Source organism: Leptosomus discolor, chromosome 3, assembly GCF_034619465.1.
Source record: "Leptosomus discolor isolate bLepDis1 chromosome 3, bLepDis1.hap2, whole genome shotgun sequence".
NCBI lineage: Eukaryota > Metazoa > Chordata > Aves > Leptosomiformes > Leptosomidae > Leptosomus > Leptosomus discolor.
The window spans coordinates 12384197-12400693 of NC_141393.1; the positions used below are offsets into that span (position 1 = coordinate 12384197).

Sequence of the window (16497 nt, forward strand, 5' to 3'; positions counted from 1 at the left end):
CGGGCCCCCAAATCTGGCCATGCAAAACGGAAAGCATCTCCAGGTCCATGCAAGTGAGGAGGATCACCAAGACTGGTTAGCGGGGAGAGGCTGGCTGCGCAGCTCCGGGGGCTTCACGAGCACCCCTTCCTTCCTGTAGCATTTGTTTTGCCAAAGTCAAATGTGTTGCTCCCGTCTTCTGGCATCAGGATTGACCAGGAGCTGGCTAGAAGGACTCATCACCCCCCATGCCCTTTATTTTTAATCAGCATGAGGACCACACAGCTAATTAGTTCAGCCTACATGTTCCTACTTTTTATGGTGTTTTTTTCACCCCCAGACTCTTGACTTCAGCAAGTTGTGCTGCTTGCTAAAAACTTTGGCTCCTCCATTTGGCTGCAGGGTGAAGGTGGTATTCTTCGGTGACCTCTGTTGGGTAGGATCCAGCCTGCTTTCCTTGCAGAAAGGTTTCCTTTCCCTTTTTCTGTACTGCTCCAACTAAGTATGGGATTTTGCTCTTCTGGAGTGGTGTGCTCCTGACAGCAGCCCGAGTGGATACAGTCACCACGTCGTGCTCACCTCATGGGACCTGGCTGACATTGTTTAAATTAGTTCTTCTGATTTTGTTAAAAGTACACTGGCAGTCAATGACTTTTACCTTAAAAGTGCCCCTTCTGCATTCTGGATCTTAGATAGGATTCTTTCAGCAGAACAAATGGAAACTAAAATCCACTCATCCTGTTTATGGAGAAGGCATGGAGAATGCAAACTCCTGGATTAAAGGTCAGGTGATAAATAAGAATCTGAAAGAGATTATTTAAGATCCTATGACTTTCCCCATACAGAGCAGTAATTTCCTGTCATCACAGCTGTGCTCCTGCTTCCTATTTCCCCCCAAGTGTGCTTGTCCACTGACCATAACCACCCCGAGCCCCACAGCACGTCCAGCTGGAACTGCCAGCTCCTCTGGCTCATGATACAGAATACGAGTGTTGCTCTTCGATGACCTCCGTTGGGCAGGATCCAGCCTGCTTTCCTTACAGAAAGGTTCCTTCCCCTTTTCTGTACTGTTCCCTCTCAGCGGGGGACTTTGCTCTTCTGGATGTGGTGTGTTCCTGCAACCACAGAGGCAGGAGATGGAAGCCTTTAAATCCAGGTTTCCCAGCCTCAGAGACCACGTGAAAAACCCTTAGTCTCTTTGTTTAGTCTTTTCCTTCTTTATTTAGTCTTTTCCTTCTTTATTTAGTCTTTTCCTATGTGAACTACTCTGTTCACAGTTTGTATACCTGTAACTTTGTCCATAAGAGTGATTATTAATTAATTAATAATTTATTAACAATTCCCTGACAACACAGGGATTGGATTCTCCTGGGGAAATATACTTTCCTCATGTTTCTTTTAAAGATGCCAGGTGTCTACCTCAATTGCACGGATACAAAGCCAAACTCCATTGATGTCAGTGCTGTTAGCTGGGTTTTATTAATGTCAGGTAGATACAAAAATCAGTATCAAGCAAAAATTCAGAGAGAATAACATAACACCCACACAAACCTCCCGTTGAGGAGTTCCTGGTGCTGTTGCTTTCCTTATTTGCAATGTATGGCTGAAGTGCCTATGACCCTAGGCTCAGACCAGAGCTCTCCTTTGCATCATCTCTTCTCACCTTGAGAAAGAAAATACAGTGCAGAAAATGTATCTAACACCACAGTAATGAGATAAGATTAGCAGTGTTAAAACCAGCACTTTCCAGCTCCAGCCTCAGAAAACTTCAGGGTCTGGGAGCAGGAACAAGCTCTGCAACCTCTTCCCCTCCTTGCAGGTGCGTGGCTGCCTGTGTTCGAGGTCAGCTCTGATATGGTGCAGCCAAGTAACCTTGGAGCTGAGCAACTCGGGAGGAGGAGCAGTGTGAGAAAGGCCTCGGAGAAGCCCAGTCTGGGCCTCCCCACCTTGGCACTTAGGCTTGTGTACCTGCACGGCCATGGCTGCATCCAGCCGTGGGCCCCGCTGGTCACACAGAATCACAGAATGTTAGGGGTTGACCCTGAAAAATCATCTAGTCCAACCCTCCTACCAGAGCAGGACCACCCAGAGCAGGTCACACAAGAACACATCCAGGTGGGTTTTGAATGTCTCCAGAGAAGGAGACTCCACAGCCTCTCTGGGCAGCCTGTTCCAGTGCTCTGGCACCCTCACAGTGAAAAAGTTTTTCCTTGTGTTATTGTGGAACCTCCTGTGCTCCAGCTTGCACCTGTTGCCCCTTGTCCTGTCCTCCTGACACTTGCCCCTTACGTACTTATAAACATTAATGAGGTCACCCCTCAGTCTCCTCTTCTCCAAGCTAAAGAGACCCAGCTCCCTCAGCCTTTTATCATAAGGGAGATGTTCCACCCCCTTAATCACCTTTGTGTCTCTGTGCTGGACTTTTTCCAGCAGTTCCCCATCCTTCTTGAACTGAGGGGCCCAGAACTGGACACACTATTCCAGATGGGGTCTCACGAGGGCAGAGTAGAGAAGGAGGAGAACCTCTCTCAACCTGCTGACCACGTCCCTTCTAAAACACCCCAGGATGCCATTGGCCTTCTTGGCCACCAGGGCACATTGCTGGCTCATGGTCATCCTGCTGTCCACCAGGACCCTCAGGTCTCTTTCCGCTACGCTACTCTCCAACAGCTCAGTCCACAACCTACACTGGTGCATGATGTGGTTCTTTCCCAGATGCAAGACTCTGCCTCACTGACCTGGCCTCCCAGCTTCACCCTGAACCTGCCCTGTCATGACGGATTTGCACGGCCATCACTGGAAGCTAATGGCAGCCCATTCACAGACACCCAGGATGCAACTTTTTGCTGAGGCTAAATTACTAAAGGGCCTAAGCAATTTAGTAAGCACCAACTTCGAAGCACATGTAGGTAGAAAAAAAAGATGTCTGGAAAAAACGGTTTAACATTTATTGGATTTCCCTGATGCTCATTGCAGCAGGAGGAACTTTTCCCTCTGTTTGACTGACAATGATTGGGTGAACCCCTGTTCTTGGGTTCCTAAGCCAAGACATCGAAGATTTTTTTTTTTCTTTTTCCTCTGAAAAACATTAAGGAATTGTGGAATTTACTGAATTAAAAGCAGCATCACCTGAGTGCTGGGGCTGTGTCCTTGATGGATGTCAACTGGAACAGCTCTAAGGAAGCTGTTGGGATACCCTGGTGCTGGTCCACACTGGATAAGGAAGTGATGTCTTGGGAAAGCTGGTCAGTGGCCCCAGAACAGCTCCTCCCCAATTCCAGGTCTGGAGATGGACTCTGACACCTTTCAGGCAGCAAGATGATGGTCTTCAAATTGAAAAACATAGACAACGCCAGCAGCCTGTCAAGCATGTAAGCACTCCCAATGGCTCCAGCAACTTCATAAGACTTAAGTGGAAATTCAAGCGTGCAAACAGTATTTCACAGATAAGGCTTTAAAGAGCGTTGTTTTCAAGCTGCTTTTTATTGTCTTTACTTCTGGGTTTTCTGTTCCACATCTTCACGGTTCAGTGGTGTTACTGAATGCCAAGGAGTCAGTCCTCAGCAACAGCCCTGAGAGGCTCTTTCGGAGTAATTAGTTTGAGAAGAAAATAGCTGCCAGGTTTTGGAAGACTAATTGGTGGGTCAGCTGCTTTTGTTCCATCTCTCCTTGCCATTGCCATTCACTGGTTTCACTGGGAGCCCAGAATTGCTGTGATCTTTATTACTACCCTGTGGCAGCGCTCAACTGAAAGGACGGCTTAGTTGCAGATCGCTACGTAAACTACTTCTCAGTAATACCTCTTCTTTTCAAACATGGAGGTTCAGAACTTGCACAACTGGAATATACCCACGCACTAAGTGTTAGAGTTAGAAAACAACTCTTTTAACTCTGTGGTACCCTGGCCAGCAACGAATCAACCGAGCTGTTTCACACGGGTGGAGATCGGGATCTTTCAGTGAGCATCTCAACCCGAAAACCAAGGAAGATCTTAGCGGGGAGGGAGGAACGACAGCCTCGTGGCAATGCCTCATGCAAGTGACCCCGCAGAGCGAGCTGCACCCTGTTTGAAAACCTGACCTCTTCGGGGGCGGTGCGGCTGCAGCAGCTGGGGCAGCCGCTACCACAGCAAGGGGAAATAAAAACATTCAGCACATTACCAGGCCTGCTGCAATCCCTCCAAATCACTTCTCCCTTATCTTTAGTCGTTACCTCGCCACAAGCCTGAGCTGTACACTCTCAGAAGTGGAGAGTGCCCTTTCATATAATACACGTCTGCCATATCCAGCTGAGCAAGGCCCTGGCCTCTTGACCATTTTTAGGTTCTCATTGATAAAAGTAAACCCAAGCAATTTTACTTCTTATATATGCAACAGCAATCGGGATTTCAAACCGCTGAGCTGCTTTCATCTGCTCGTGATGCTGCCCCAAGCAAAGCCGTCAGCTGAGAAGCTCCCCGTTGTGCCGGACGCAGAGAAGCCACTGGCGAAGGCTGCTGAGCTGCAGTAAAGCTCCCGATCGCGGGCTCCTGCAGGGAGCTGAAGGTTTGCAAAGCCAAGGCTAACACACCTGCCGCTAGGCCTTCCACCGGCCAAACCGCAGCCTTCACGCCGAGGTTCTGGAACAGAGGGACTGCACGGTAGGAAGTGAGGGAAATCACCCAACACTTACCGTTTCCTTTCCAGGTGCCAGGAGTCTCTTTGAAGCTTGGAGCAGATTGTATCTAAACACCAAGCTGTCTTTTGAAGGTGTACTTGTTACTTTTAATCAGACAGCACCCACAATAAATTCAAAGACTCAGGAAACTTCTAAGTCTGACTTCTTCCTTCCCTAAAGAAACGCTCACAAAACGAACACTCGCTTTTATTAGCTGGTGGAATCCTCAGTTAATGATCTGAGCTGGAAACAGCAATACGCATGTGAAAATAGGGTGAGAAGGTTAACTCCGTGACAGGAATTTCATAGTTAGGGGTGGCCTCAGTGCTTCTAGAAGCTTCCCTCATGCCTCAATTTTAGAGCACCACTTACTTTATAATACGCTTAATCTGATCTAGCTGTGGACTACTACAGACAAGAATGCTTTCACTCCCTGCGTGCTCCCACCATGTTCACCCCAAATCTACCATCATATAGCTTTGGTATGACATCATTGGTGCACTGATCCTATGGAAAACTGTTTTTTTGGTGGATTTATTTCCTAGTTTCCCTATGGGAACAGGTCTGTCTTGTCAATCACTACATCTTGGGGTGGGAGGAAAAAAAAAAAAAAAAAGAGAAAAGAGATTATCACATTTGGTGGCAGCCTGCGGTAACAGTCAGGTCTGCTCTAAAATGAAACTAACTACAGGATAAATGAAACGTCACTGTGTCACAGCTGGCAGCAGCCAACAGCACACAACCCGTACTTCAGGCAGAAACCTTCTGGTCACACCCTAGAGATGGTATCAACCCGGGTCTGCAAAACTGCGTCTGCAGACCACCAGCAGGGAGCAAGCACCTGCCTTGGTGAACCAGCTGACCCGCGCTAAGAATCGGGATCAGGGGAGGGTGCTGCCCACGCTGCAGGGCGCTCTCTGCAGCTCTCGTGCAGTGTTAGGGGGCCACAGCATTGCTCACTGTTCCAGCTGTGGCACACTCCTGGGAACAAGCCAGGCTTCCAGTTACTCCCCCCCCAGGTAGGGACTCTGCTCACAACAGCAACGCCAGCTTAACCCCCTGCCCAAAGAACCCACAAGCACCCACCTCCCGCTGCAACAGGCGAGTGACTACCAGGGAGGCACAACTTCAGAAGTCTTACACCCATGTCACCAACGTGACTGGGAAATACTGGTGAATGATTCCATTTTCTGGGTATGGCTAACACCCAACCTGTTGAAATGTGACCTCCAACTAGACAGTGTTTCTAACCCTTCCCTCTCGCCCTTCTGTCACCATCCCTGAAATTCTAGCCTTTTGCTTTAAAGCACTTCCACAGGTTCTCATCTCTTAATTGCCACCCCCAGGAATGGAAACCCACCCATAGTTTTCTACAGCAGTGCCAGGCAAAGTCACCAGTGCTGTGACAGCTGCACTGTGTTCAGCTGGGATTTCTTCAGAGGACCCCAACCTGCCAGCCCAGCAGACAAATGCCCGTAAGGGTGGGCTCACAACTGGCACACGAGGGAGTGTGTGCCTCCACCAGGTGGGAGGAGGTATCTCCCAGAGGTCACACAGCAATTAATAATTCGTCTTCCAAGTTCCCAACAAGCGCAAAAATTGACAATTACTTTGAAAGTTAAGGCTGTTTAAACAGAAAGCACAAATTTTCTTTTATAGAAAAAGAAGCCAGGAATAAACCTGTATCTAAATTAAAAATCAGGGGTTTGTACTAGGGCAATGAATGCCCATCTAAAATAACACTTTCAAGTGCTTCATGGCTTCACCCCATCCTTCTAACACCGTTTGCCACATCGGTTAGTGCCAAGTGACAATTTGACACCAGGGGCATCTGCAATGCCACAGTAAACCCACAGACCTACACCCCACGGTAAGCCTGCACCTCAAGTCACAACTGTTGGAACAAGCAAAGCCTCCCCCTTCACCCTGCTGTCAAGTTCTGCTAAGGAAGTTTCCTTAGGAAAAACAGCTCACAGTGCACTGGAGCCTCAGTATTACAGAACTTGTCACAGTGAATCTCACACTAATGAAAACAGCCAGTGTCACTCTATTGTCACTCTCTGGTTTTCCAGAACAGAAAAGCCTGTGAAGGCAACAGCAAAAAAAAAAACCCTGCCCCAAACCCCCACACCAACCCCCACTCGTAGGCCAGAACCTGTTGCTCACTGCATCACAGCAGCTTCCCGATCGGCTGCAACAGGGTACCTCAGTGGTGGCACTTGGGGTCTACAAGCCCCACCTCCAGGGCTTCGCAGGCAGCTTTGCTCCCGAGGCTCCAGGAAGCCCATCACGCGCTGTTCCCTCCCCACCCCACAGCAGACTGGAGCAGGATGCCCAGTCCCTGCGCTATGGTGACATGGCGCAGCGGTGCAGGTGGTCACCACCAGGGGCTCAGCAGCACTCCCACCAACCAGAGGTACCGGCTCCCTCAGCCCTCATCAGAGTACTGAAACCTGCATTTAATGGAGCTGTTGAAAACCGCAGAAATAAAACCCAAAACACCAAACTTAGGTAGTGATCACCTGTGGAAGTTTTTGTTAAAGAAAGCCTGCAGGAACAGAATCCAGACAGTCACCTTCCACTTCAAGAAGCTGGTATCTGCACACTGCAGATCACCCAACACCTGCTTCCTGCCCAGGTTTCTGACCTCCAGCGTTGCAACAGCGTCTAAGCTAAGGCATTTTGTCTCAAACTCTGCACGTCTCAAACTGTGTAAATACTTACTTGGAAGAGAAATAAGGGAGTTCAAAGTCACAAATGAAGATTGACCAAAACCAAATCCTTTATTTCCACAACTGTATAAATGTGCTCCAAGTATGTGTCCAACACAAGTTAGAAAAACAAAACAGAACATGCCAGTTGCAAACTAGATCAGTTCACCGACGTGCTGACTCCTTGGTATTAGGCTTAGTTACACAGGACCAGTCACAGTAAAAAGATACATTTTAGAGTACAAAGAGTAGCAGGATGTTAAGCCATTTCAGCTTGTGCACATACAAGTCACACTTCTGGCAGAAAACGCAGAGAAGTTTGCATTATTATGCTGGAAGCTAGGTTGCATCACTTTAAATGGCATCAATATCGATATCGTCATCTTTACTGTTTGCAGGCTTCACAGTTTCAACTTTAGGTACACTGGCAGTCGTGGAGTACACCACCTGTGGAGACAAGACACTTTTACTACAGCACCTACGGCCATTAAGCCCTAGAATCGTTTTAACATTGGAGTGGCAACACCCACCCGCGGAACAGCCCTCCTGCCTGCCACCGTTCTCAAACTCACAGCGCCCCCCCGTGTGGAGTTAACACTGTATGGGAAACATGAGTTCAGGCAGGCTGGAACTGCACCTACACCCGGACACCCGACCGGGAAGGCAGAGGCCTGCATGCCTGGCTGTAGGAAGCAGATCTCCAGCCTGGGAACAAGAGTAGGTGCTGCTGGGAGGGGAACAAACCAGCCAACCCACCCGCATGTGAACAAAGTCCCAGCCACCATCAGCTGGGAAGTAGCTCACAGGTTTCACCTAGGCCTGAACTGTGAGGAAAAACGGTTGTTTGTTCTTTACTCAGCTTTTCTAACACACACCCCCTCACTCACTCTCCTACAACACGAGGCGCAGCAGAAACGAGGTGTTCCTCCAGTTCCCAACACGCACAGTAACACATGAAACAAGCCATTTCATAGTGCACCAAGAAGAGGTGCAAGGCTGAAGCGTGCAGGAATAGCACAGCCCTTGAGTTGCTCCCAGCCAGTGAGCCTTTCCTACCTCTATGTTTCCATCTTCATCCTCTTCTTCATTACCGGAAGATTCTTCTTCAGCTTCCTTCAGCCATTTAATAAATGGTTCTGCTTTGACACGGATTTCTTTGGCAAGCTCCTTTGAAACGTATTTCTTTGAGGCCTGCAAGACAGAAGTACACAGACTTTGCTTAAGCACTTAAGGAGTTTACATCAGATCACGCCCAAATACAGCAAGAGCCTAACACGGAGTCCTGAACAGCCCATTTTTGAAAGGGAGGTTTCTCCACACAGTAACTGATTAAAACCATCTGCACAAGCTATCACACCAGAACAGAGACACCAGATGCAGTATGCCACAACCCAGTACTTCGCTGGTACAGTACATGAAATACTGCCCCTTACCTTTTCTGCCCAGCCAAGGATGACTTCTTCTTCCAGAAGATCTGCATCATACATTTCCTTCAAAATATGTGGTATTTTAGAAATAAGCTGAGACTGATGCATGGCTACCACACACTCGAAACCATGGAGAAGGTACCTTTGAGCTTTCTTGTTGTTGTGGCAGAACTACAACAGTGATAAAAGCAGAAGCCATTGAATTAGCTTTCTTCCTCTCCAGACAAAGCTGCTGCTGCTTCTTTCTGCTCTGAAGCCAGTGAAATTCACAGCAGCTCATACCAGCCCTCCCAGCAGCTCTCCCTAGCTAAGGGGTGGTTTAAAACCCAAGAGCCACAGAAAGCCGCCTCCTTCCCCACAGCACCAAGCTACCCAGAACAGTCAAGCAGTTGCTACAAAAAGCCAAACCCAACAGACGTTACACAGGGTGCAAAAGGAGAGGCTGCTTACACGAAGGAAGTGACGTCTGTATTTCCTTATCTGTTCACGAATCTTTTCGTCGAAAAGGACTTCAGTGAGAACCAGCGGGCCCATAGCCTTCACATCCAGTCTCTCTGCTTCTGCTACAATGTCTTTGTCAGAAGTATCAATGACACCTTCTTCCTTCTTTTTCTACAAGACAGAAGATACAGAAACATTTTAAAGCCACTGATGTCTGTGTCAATGCTCTCCTGCACTGCCTCCTCCCTACTGCTGGTGGAACCACTACTCTGGCAGAAGCTTAAGCGGTTTGTGCTTCACCTCCTTGCCAAGGTTTTAGACAACTACAGCCGAGTGGCTACCAAGCAAACAACATTCACCTTCACAAAATCAAATAGTATGTTGACTCTCTCCTCCACTGTTCTTTCCAGGTCTTCACTAAGCGTGAGGTTCTTTGCATGGTCACTGATTTCATCCATTCTACGCCTCTGGGCTTCTTCTGTTGTGTCTTCACCCCAGTCATCATCATCCTCCTCCTCCTAAAGAAACCAAACCCAAACCAAGAGGTTCATACAATGTTACTGTGAGCTTATCAATAGGCGCATGTCATTTCTAGATACAGATCCAAAAGCATTTTTATGAACAGCTACTTTTGATTTTTCCCTAAAGAAAGGGTTACACTAGGATTTGGAAATCAGAGATGATAAAGAAAGGGCAGATGTAGAAAAGTAGTAAGGGAAGCTAGACTTGAGGTTTGGAGCCACCTGTAGAGTTACTTAAGAGTGGTAAAACTGCGCTGATCTAGTGCACTCATGAGATACTCCTTTTCAGGGACCTGGATGGCGAAGGGTACGCAGCTTTCACTTAGTAAGGAGCACAAACACTATTGCTGAAGACTTGACAAAGCTGCTAGAGGAGACACAGGAGTAGGTACTTTTATTTCAGCACTGAAGTTCTGGATACAGTAAGAACTTCTGATGCAATGCTGACTGGCAAGAAATATCAATGATTCCAAAGTTTTACATCAGAGCAAGACACCACACACCCTCTCCCCCCACTTCCCCTTCTACTTACCACAACCTGTGGAGGAGTAATCTCCTCTGGTGGTGGGGGTGGAAGTGTCTCATTGCTGGACACAGAACCATTCTCTTTGTCCTTGCCTTTTCTGTTTTTCTTCTCCTTTTCTTTCTTTCCTGTACCAGTGTCACCACTTTCTGCAAGTGCATGTTCAGGTTTTATTCCATGAACCACAGAAAGCTAAAGTCCCTGCGCTACTAACTGCCAAACCCCCCAGGGGGTTTGGATGCTTTCACTAGTAGCAGGTTATGCTTAGTACCCATCCCCAGAAATGTGCGGGGCAGATGTGCATCTGCTGGGGAATCCCTGGTTCCAGTGAAAGTCCCGTTTCTCATGAAAACATAAGATTGTCCAAGTCTATATAACAGGTGACCTCACGAAGCAGAGACCCCTGGAATAGGTTAGACTTTTCTAGTCTAGCAAGCTTAAATTGCAGCAGGCAACTAGATGCTTACTACAGAGTGTTGCTTGCACAGATCAACTGCATTACAAGTTAGTATTTATTGCTTTCAGTCTCTACCCTTCTACTTCCCACTGACCTAAAGGTGAAAAAGCAGCAAGCTCCTGCTGCTTAGCTGTTCTCAAGTTTTGCCCTGCACAGACAAATCCAACTCTTCACAAATACTTCTACTTGGGAAGGATACACAACTGTAAGGGAAGAGACTGCTCCTTCTGAAACTTATGAACACAGCTACTTCATCCTGACCCACAGACTCCAGAGTATGCTGGAGCCTTTTTACACTTCAGTTAGAGGAAAGCTTTTTGTTTTTCTGCTTCATTAACAGCACTTACACTGACCAAGTTCCCTTTATCCCCACCAAATAAGGAAACACACTTACCAGGTGGGTTTTTGAGAATGAACGTGCAGAGTTTATGGTTTGTGTCAAGCATGCCTCGATAGCCACAGGCTTTGCAAGAGTTACCTATAGTTTGTTTCTTAGGATTGACATGCTGTAAAAAAGAACAACCTCCACTGTAACATACCACTTACAACAAAACAATTGTGCATTAAAGCCTACACCTGATGTTTATCATGTCCACAGGATTAAGCCAGAGATTTAAATACTTTTTATTACCCCCAACAAAGTTTAGGAGTAGCAGTTTAGCTCAGAAGTTTCAAGCTGTTATAAATATAAAACCTTCCCAAAGGGGGTGTGGATTTTCTCTTCATAGATACTCCAGTTAGCTATTAACCTCATACTGCTTCAATAAACATCTAGTGAAGTGTTTCCATAGAGCTACCACTAATACAGACAGAGCACTCACCAGATCAGTTTCAGGATTCTCACACTCAGGACAGAGAACAAATTTTTTAATGAATCCATCCAACATGTCTTGCAGCTTATTCGCCTCATGAGATCCATTGACAATGTAACGGTCATTCTTAACATCAAACTGGGTCTGTGCTCCCAGCTCACAACCAAAAAATTTGGTAGGATCTGTAAAGAAAGTATAATAACCACCACTGCACTGCCCCCATCTCTTGGGACAATCACATTTGTTTCTTACAAATCTTGAAAGAACGGTGCTAATGCTTTACGAGCTACTTCAAGACTACCACTTCAAACGCAAAAGCATGAAAAAGAAATGCTGTGTCACTCCAGACTACTTACACGTTGGAGGCCGATTAAGCGCCTTTGCAACGTCAACCATGTTGACTATAACCGTCTTTATTCCATTTCCTTTGCCCTCCACCTAAAGAAAAAAAAAAGACGATAGTGTTTTAAGATTAAGTGATCGCAACCACCAAACCCAGCGACTGCTCCCCATTTCAGTACATCAAAGTTCTGCTTTGAAGTGTGTCTTCTTGGAAGAGGTCCTGTGGACTTACTCTGAACAGAAAGGAGCAGACACCCTCCTTGTCCTTAGACTGGCTAAACATTATCATTACCTCACACCCCTCTTCCTCCTCTACCCAGAGAGCAAGCAGCGTGAAACATTACCTACTCACCACTTGTGGTTAGTAAGTTACCTTGGCAATCAGACGGGGCATTTTGTAGCGATAGAACTGATCTGAAACACTGCGGTTGACGTTGACAGACATTTTGCCTTATTAGTAGCTTTATCAATAAGATGAAGAGATCTTTGATTGCAGTTTTTTGGTATCTTCTGTCTGGAGAAGACGGGATGACATAAACGACTGCAAGAGTTCTCGGTCTCTGACATGAAAAAATTTTCGCCACTGAGGCTGTAAGGTTCTTGCTTGTACGCTATGTTTCCCCAATACAGGTACCAGTGGCTGCGCAACAGCTCTGCAAGTGTCAATAAACAGAGAAGTTTATCTCAATGTGCACCGATCAGATTTTGCTACAGAACCACATAAGGGACTACATTTAGTGTGAAAAGGGTAAAACCCAACAACATTCTTTATGCTACAGCTTTCTTCAGCTCCTGGAACTGAAAAAAAAAAAAGCCTTGAATTGCACTGCTAAATAACTTTTCCTCAACTATACCACAGAGCTTTCCACCCTCTTCTTTCTTGTTACCCATCGACAGCTTAGGGCTATCTTCTGTACAGTTAACTCCTGAAGGAGTGCAGCAATTAGTAAGGAAGGGAAAGGAATGCTGCCTGATTTATTATGGAGACGAACGGCTCTTGCACAGAGACAGTCATGGGATATGTTTCAGGCTGCAGGGCAGATGAAATCAGGAGAAAGATCTGGAAAACAGTTTCAAATTCCACATCACAGCATGAATCTATCACATAAACTGAAGTCTGTCAGAATGTTGAGAAATATCAGTAAGATGAAGCAGCAGCAGCAATCTGTAGCCCAACATATTTTTTTTACATGGCTTACCAGTTTTTTGGATCGGAGTGGAAAAGAGTTGAAAATTAGGTAATTCTCCCTCTCACTTATGGATTCTCATAGCAGCTTCTGTAGAGTTTTGACTTAATAATAAGCCTGATATAGTCTGACATAAGTTGCTTCACTGTAGAAAGCCTAGCAATGCAGAGGTACAGAGCAGTGCAGCAGCTTTTCCAGTTGATTTTTTTCTTAGGGGAAGGGGGGAGGGGGAGGAAGGGGAAGGAGGATGAATCCTATTATTAAAGTTGCCTTAAGCAGTACTTACATATTTAAATTAACATGTGTCTCTATAATCAGATCTAAGACTACTTAAGCCACAACTGGTTGAGTACACAGGCAACCCTAACTACAGCACAGCTATTCTGACACGTCATCATGTTGTTATCATTAATGACAGAAGCACTGACACATTAAAATAGCCTTCTTAGTATTTATGCGTAAGAGCACATCTATTGGTTCCACAGGATTTAAGTCCCTCTGCTCAGGCTTACAACTTCTTCACGCAAGAAGCAAACAGACTTGTACGCCCCTTGTCTCTACCCTAGCCCAGGCAGTTTTGTCCTTCCTCAGCAAGAGGCGCATGGTGGACTTATTTCAAACACAAGGCTTCCTTCCCCAAGATGCCTAAAAAGAGCCACCATGTGACCCGACCACGTGCTTGCAGAGGCACCGAGGAAGCAGGTACCTCGGCGGCTGAGCCCAGCTCTCAGACAGCTCCCCCCCTTCCCCATCACAGCTTTTGTCTGCCGCAGACTGAAGCTCCCTCTCCTGGTCCCTACCACACCTCATCCCAAGCACCACCCCCCCTACACACGCTATGCACAGAGAAAAAGCGGGAAGGCCGACAGACTCCCTGCCTCAAAGCGCCGTTTCCCCGCCCCACTCGGCCCAATGATGAGTCATAAATGCAGTAATTAAGCACTGAGTCAGCCCTGGAAGAGATGGGGGTGGGGGGGAGGAACTTCCAGCCACGCATGCGCTCTCCAGCCGCAGGGGCTAAACACACGCTCGGCAGCGGCTGCCCCCCCCCCCGCCCCGGCCTAACCCTTGAAGGGCAGGCGCGCGCGCACGCCCCCCCCCCCCCCGCGGCGGTTTGTAACTGCGCCACAGCTGCCCGCGCCGCGCGCCCCCTCCCCGCCCACCCTCAGCACGGGGAGGCGCGGCCCCGGCTGCCGCCATCTTGTCTCGTCGCATGGCGGTGGCTGGCTGGGGGGGGGGGGGGGGGTGTTAAAGAAAAAATTAAAGAGGAGAGAACAACACCCAAGCCAAACAACAACAACCAAAAAAACCAAGCAAAGGGGTGCAACTGAAGCTTTGGGGTTTTAGATTTTTTTGTTTGCTTTTTTCATCGTTTTTCTCCCCCCTCCCATCACGCTCCCGGACGCTTCGTTACACAAAACCTCTCCCACTATCCACTGTTCACCGACAACCCGACGCCCCAATCCAGCCTAAAGCGCCCGCCCGCGGCCCCCACCTTCCTAGGACCCACACCCTCTTCTCAATCCTCGCTGCCCTCATCCACCCTAGCCCAGCGCTAACACTCACCGTTTTCGTCCAATAAAGACATAAACCCAACGCTGCTCGCCCCGGGCTGCGACGAAGCCGAATGTGCGAGGAGAACAGGGCCGTGGGGGCGCTTATATCCAGACGGAGAGGGAGGCGGAGGCGGACGCCGCAGCCTCCGGGTCCCGGCGTCCTGGGGCGGGCGGTATCAGCAGGGACAGCAGTGCCGGGCAATCTGCGGGCAAAACACAATCAGGGGCATCGTTAGTGGCCACACCTGTGAGGAGAGGGAGGAGGAGGAGGGGGGAGAAAAGGGAAGGGGGGAGGGAGCGGCGGCGGCCGGCGCGCAGCTCAGGCAGAAGGGGGCGGCTGATGGGACCCCGGCAATGGCTGCCCCGTACTCACCTCTAGAATGTTCTCGCTCTGACTGAACAACGCCAAAGCTGGGATCAATCAGCCAGCGGCGCGCCCCGCCCCCCCAGCTCTCCCATTGGCTCGCCGCTCGCCTTGGGCCCAAGGTATTGGCGGAGGCCTCGCCGTCCCCCTCACCCACTGGCGGCGGCCGCTATCAATCAAGGCAGCCCTGGCTTCACCTCCCTCCCCCTCCGCCCTCCCCCCGCCCGTGCCCCAAAGGACATCGCGTCTACACCGGCAGAGTCTCGCGAGAGAGCGCGGGACGGGGTGGGGGGAGGTGCGGGAGCTGGCGGGGGCTGAGTCAGTGCGGCGGGGCCGGGGCGGCGGTGGTGGTCCCGGGGCTGGCGGTGCGGCTTTCCCCGGCCTCCCCTTCCGTCCTGCTGGGTGTGCTCAGACACCTCGCCCGTGTTCTCTCTCCCCCGCTGCGGTTAGCGCCGCTTCGCGCCCTGCGGCAGGGAGGGGCCCCTCAGGGCTGCCACCCGTGCCGGGGAGGCGGGAGGGACGCCCCAGCCCCCGCGGCGTGCCGGGGCCTCTCGCCTTTGGGCCGGGCCGGCGCAGGCCGGTAGCGCTGGGCGCTTCGGGAAGGGGCCGGGTCCCGCTGCCCGCCCTCGCCTTCCGCACGCGGGCGGCCGTGCCCCTCGGCCCGCAGCGCTCCCGCTCGCCGTGGCAGGCAGCCGGTGCCCGGCCAGGGGCTGGGGCGAGGCGTGCGGGGCCGCGCGTCTGGTGGAAGTAGAGCCTCCGATGCTGTAGGAGTGAAAATTTGGGTGCGTTGCAACGCCTGATAGACCGGCAGTGACTGAATGCTTGACATCACAGCAACTGCATTACAAATAATTTAAAGCTATTAGGTTGCTGAATAAGTTGTGTTTTTCCTGTACAGCCTGCTTTCAGGGTGCAGGAAAGATACTATTATTTAACTTCAGTGTCATAAAGACTCAGCTTTGGGTAGCTGTGGGTGCTTGGGCTACCTTACTAAGGATGACATAATCTCCGTGGGCATATACGCTCTGTTCTTGATGTAAAATGTTGCCAGCACTCCTTAGCTGAATTGGGACCCTCGATGAAATACATGTTTGGATTTACATTCACTTAAAAAGCAAGAAGCTTTGGTCCTTGCTTCTCTGTGCTCTGTTCTTTCCCATCTTCTTTCATCTTCGCTCTTTCAGTATCACAGGAATTAGGTATTTTGCACATTTGGAATGCGAATAATGCTCAAGTGGCAAAATCTTTTTTTGACTTTATCAATGGAGTGACGAATTAACTCTCTTATCCCTATAACCGCTCTCCAGCAGAACAATATTCCTCGGTTCCTGTCACTGTCTTACTGAATAATGTAAAGCTGCTTGATGGCTATGTGGGTGTATAGAGGAAACAAGATGGAGTGAATATAGAACTAGTAGTGACATTAAATAATGTCATACACTCTAAATCTCTTCCTGCCTGAAGTTAGTTTTGAAACGTAAATTTCCTGGTTGACTTTGATAGCATGTTGGTGTGGTCAAA

At 48.9% G+C, this 16497-nt stretch overlaps 1 protein-coding gene and 1 non-coding gene across 3 annotated transcripts; both read right to left on the reverse strand.

Moving 5' to 3' along the window:
• Window positions 1-7393: 7393 nt before the first annotated feature.
• Window positions 7394-14948, reverse strand: EIF5 (eukaryotic translation initiation factor 5). 2 transcript variants are annotated; one of them, XM_086462357.1, is made up of 11 exons: window positions 14623-14948; window positions 12243-12522; window positions 11884-11965; window positions 11537-11709; window positions 11110-11221; window positions 10268-10407; window positions 9574-9732; window positions 9224-9385; window positions 8780-8944; window positions 8403-8537; window positions 7394-7793 (listed from the first exon to the last, which is right to left on the reverse strand). In XM_086462357.1, exons 2-11 carry the CDS (start codon window positions 12312-12314, stop codon window positions 7701-7703), a joined length of 1293 nt encoding a protein of 430 aa, XP_086318483.1. In that variant the 5' UTR covers window positions 12315-12522; window positions 14623-14948; the 3' UTR covers window positions 7394-7700. The 2 variants fall into 2 exon arrangements, with proteins under 2 accessions (XP_086318483.1, XP_009951511.1); XM_009953209.2 differs by lacking the exon at window positions 14623-14948 and having other exon boundaries at window positions 12243-14079.
• LOC147415794 (small nucleolar RNA SNORA28) lies at window positions 10617-10740 on the reverse strand. The gene has a single exon (XR_015183468.1). It is a non-coding gene; the product is annotated as a small nucleolar RNA SNORA28 (small nucleolar RNA).
• Window positions 14949-16497: the final 1549 nt, after the last annotated feature.

Excerpts from the sequence above, each read along its gene's own strand:
- EIF5 (XM_086462357.1), bottom strand. The coding sequence starts at position 12,314 with ATGTCTGTCAACGTCAACCGCAGTGTTTCAGATCAGTTCTATCGCTAC. Across the intron at positions 11,966-12,242 it reads TGCCCCGTCTGATTGCCAAG|GTGGAGGGCAAAGGAAATGG; the intron begins GTAACTTACTAA and ends TTTTTTCTTTAG. Across the intron at positions 8,538-8,779 it reads TCCTTGGCTGGGCAGAAAAG|GCCTCAAAGAAATACGTTTC; the intron begins GTAAGGGGCAGT and ends TCTGTCTTGCAG.